The sequence below is a fragment of the Choristoneura fumiferana genome, chromosome 14, assembly GCF_025370935.1.
Source record: "Choristoneura fumiferana chromosome 14, NRCan_CFum_1, whole genome shotgun sequence".
NCBI lineage: Eukaryota > Metazoa > Arthropoda > Insecta > Lepidoptera > Tortricidae > Choristoneura > Choristoneura fumiferana.
This window is the reverse complement of record NC_133485.1, coordinates 12,421,336-12,424,881: the sequence shown is the minus strand read 5'-3', so window position 1 is coordinate 12,424,881 and position 3,546 is coordinate 12,421,336. Positions and strand designations below refer to the sequence as shown.

Here is a 3,546-nt window from a genome sequence, read left to right as displayed (position 1 = left end):
TAAATGCGAAGTGAATTTGTCTGTCTGTTAACTCATCAAATTTGAACCGCCGAACCGATTAAGATGAAATTTGGTATGGAGATAGTTTGGGACCCTGCAAAGCACATGGAATACCTAGCTTTTATCCTGGAAAAATTAGACTTTTCCCGTAGATTGAGACGCGTTACTGTTGTACATTTGCACATTACCTGTTGTGCCTACCTTAAACACATAGTATTTTTGTCAAGAATATATAACGTTTATAATACAAAAAATATAAAAAATATTTATTTCATCTAGTTGTCCTACCTATAATAAAACTACTCTTAATAAAACAAGAACAATTTTTGATACAGATTTAATGCATTCTTTAAAGTCGCAACATAATTATGTCCAGAAATAATTTTATACTTATAGACTTAAACCAAAAACACTGGTGCGTGTAGGTCTCGAAGCCCCTATTAGATGCTGGGAAAACTACTTCAGTAAAAAAAATATATTAAGGAAATACAATTACATGAAAAAAAAAACAACTAGTAGGGGAGTCGCGATATATTTATTTGTCGTGTCATGAAATGGTTGAAATGTCATGAAGTGGTTGAAAAACACTGACTTAAACAATAAATCGACGAACAAAATGAGAAATTAATAATACTTACTTAATTAATTAAATTTACTGCGACTTTGCGGGAGTCATGAATATCATGAACACTAATTTTCATACCTACCTAATTAAATTTTTGCCAATTTAAATCCATTTGTTATTTTTTTGAGCACATTTTTGTTGACACGGTTGAAGATTCTCTTACAATTTCCAGGTTATCTAGAAGAAGTATAGGAAAAGAAAATGTAATCAAGAATGGACCACGAAAATTCAGAAGGCGGTTGAAGGTTCAGATATATATGAGTAGGTAAGTACTTAATTTAATTCAAAACGCGCAAACTGTCTAAAAATGCCTAAAATCTTTCCGCAGGCCGTTCCTTCTTACATTGTTCTCCATTGGATAGTTGTAGTAGGGATAATAAGAACCTGTCTTCCTGTTATACACCAGATAAGGTGGTGGATTATTATTTTTCGCGTATGTCCCGTAGTCAGCTGGAGTAGAAGACCACTGTCGCCTGTAAGAACTTCTCTTGATTTTCTTGGAAAGTTTAAGTTTCTGCTGGAAGTTGTAGTTAGCGTCTTTGTAATTTTTATTTGATTTATTTTTTGTCGTTGCTATAGTTCTATAGTCATCATTTTTCGTCTTTTTGGCGACTGCTATGTGGACGAGGAATGTTAATAGGAGGATCTGAAATAAAAAGTTTCGAATAGGTAATTTACTTAATATCTACTTAATTATGTAGGTATCTAATGAATATGTATTAACAATAAATGTCTGTTCCTTATCTCATTTCGATATCGTATTTGTTTGTATTGCAAATGATAATAATTCCGTAAAAAATGTTTTCAAGAATAAAAAAAAACTGTATATTTATACATTTATTGCGATTGGTTGCTAAGTGCACAGAAATAGAAATTGTTTTATTGAACTCGCCTTGTTTGTTGGGTTAAATCTTGCAAGTTCATTTTGACCCACTTTGACTTTTGGACTTAACTAGTGGAGTCGCATTGACTTGAAATTTGGCAAAAAAGCTTGTAATAAAAATTAAATTTTTACAGAAACTGACACTTCGTAAATATGCGTTAAGTTTAAAAAGTTACTTACCTTTAGCAAAAACAATTTAAAGCAAACCATTGTCCACCGTGTTAAACATAAGTTGTCAATTAAAATAAAGAAATGAACAGCGAGTGCAACCAAGATGAGTCTTGACACTGTGGAACATTTTTGAACTTGACTTTCACATTTATAGTCTTTTAACTTTTTTACTGACCGACTTCAGAAGAACAGGGGGATCGTAGAGTCGCGTTTTAAGAATACATTTGGTGTCGTGCAGTGACTGTAACTCCAATTTACCAAACTTTCACCGAACTATTGTACTTATACAATATAAACTTTTTAATATGCTCATACTCGTATCACAAAAGTTACACAATACAATACCTAATTATTTACGTTGGATGGCCATCTTTATAGAGATAAAATTGTCTGCACAAGTGATAAACATAGTGCCTACCTAACAAAAAGTATGACATGGTCGTCAGAAACTAAATAAAATAAATTAATTACTGCGTCATTTATAATAAAAATTCGGGGAACGTTGTCGAAGATATCGGTAGTATTAGTACACCTTTTCCGAAAAGCGATTAAAAGTATTTTTTCACTTCTCATGCTCTTAAAATGTTACCGGGTCATTATATTTAATATGAAAAGTAGAGTGTTTAACGCGAGACTAATCAACCATAATGCCACTCGACTAGCCACTCTTCGCCTCTGCTCGGTGGGCTAAACATTCCATGGCATTATGGCCTGTTTTAGTCCCTTGTTGAGAATCTACTATTATTTACTTTATTACTCCAACTAAAAATTAAAACAAATCTTTTCAACAACAAGGGGCTTATTTTTTCCTGTTATGTCACTTTCCTTCTACGGTTCTTAAAAGTGTAACTTATCTCGCCTGCACAGTAAACACAACACTACTAAAATGTAAAAAACCCAACCATTTGATTTGCGGTTCGCGGTAAGTTATCATTAAAATAAACATTGATATTTAACGAAGATTATAATGCTTATTATGTAAAAATGCATTTATTGTTTCTTTTCCTTCATTCTGGTATTTTTTAAACATAATCTGGTCGATAATAGGATACTAGGCTAAGTCATTTTAAGGGTTCCGTACCTACTCTAACTAGGAACCCTTATAGTTTCGCCATGTCTGTCCGTCTGTCTGTCCGCAGGTAAGCTCAGAGACCGTTAATACTAGAAAGCTGTATAATTGGCATGAATATACATATTTAGTCACGCCGACAAAGTGGTCCAGTAAAAAAAAATTAGGTACCTCCTATAGACGTAAAGTGGGGGTGTTTTTTTTTCTCGACTAACCCTATAGCGTGGGGTATCGTTTTTTCTATTCAGTTTTCTCTTTGCGAAATATCCTGCAATTTTCATTAAAATCGATCGCCCCCCCTCATAAATGTAAATCTAAATCTAAATATATCAAATAAAGGATATAGCGGCTAAGATTGCTTGAGAATAGAGCCTAAGTACATATACCTAATAAACTTGGAAGATTCCGTACACAATACGAAAATCCTTAGAAAAATATTACTTGATTTTTTCGTAATGGCTACGGAACCCTATCCTCGGGTGTGTCCGACAAGCTCTTGGCCGGTTTTTCAATTTAAATGCACTTAAAGTCGTTATTTGTCTATTTGTTCTAACAACAAAACATAAAATTATTAAATTATGTATAAGAAACGAGGTTTTCTGATTGTATAAGCGGGACTCAAATGAAACTGTTAGGGCTTTACGAGGTTAATATAAAATGTAAGAAAAAAAAATGTACAGTAGTTTCCACAGATTTTTGACTCGAATATGGGACAATTAGCACTACTTACTATACCTGTTGCTCTACTTAGCTTCAGTCGTGACAGCTAGAGTGCAAACAGTACATTTTCTTTTTGTC

The 3,546-nt window shown here is 33.1% G+C and overlaps 1 protein-coding gene across 1 annotated transcript; it reads right to left on the bottom strand.

The window, feature by feature from the left end:
* Positions 1-368: 368 nt before the first annotated feature.
* Positions 369-1,822, bottom strand: LOC141434785 (uncharacterized). The gene is made up of 2 exons (XM_074097225.1): positions 1,689-1,822; positions 369-1,271 (listed from the first exon to the last, which is right to left on the bottom strand). Exons 1-2 carry the CDS (start codon positions 1,716-1,718, stop codon positions 927-929), a joined length of 375 nt encoding a protein of 124 aa, XP_073953326.1. The 5' UTR covers positions 1,719-1,822; the 3' UTR covers positions 369-926.
* Positions 1,823-3,546: the final 1,724 nt, after the last annotated feature.

Coding starts and splice junctions, on each gene's coding strand:
- LOC141434785 (XM_074097225.1), bottom strand. CDS start 1,718: ATGGTTTGCTTTAAATTGTTTTTGCTAAAG. Junction 1,272..1,688: donor TTAAATTGTTTTTGCTAAAG/GTAAGTAACTTT, acceptor TTTTTATTTCAG/ATCCTCCTATTAACATTCCT.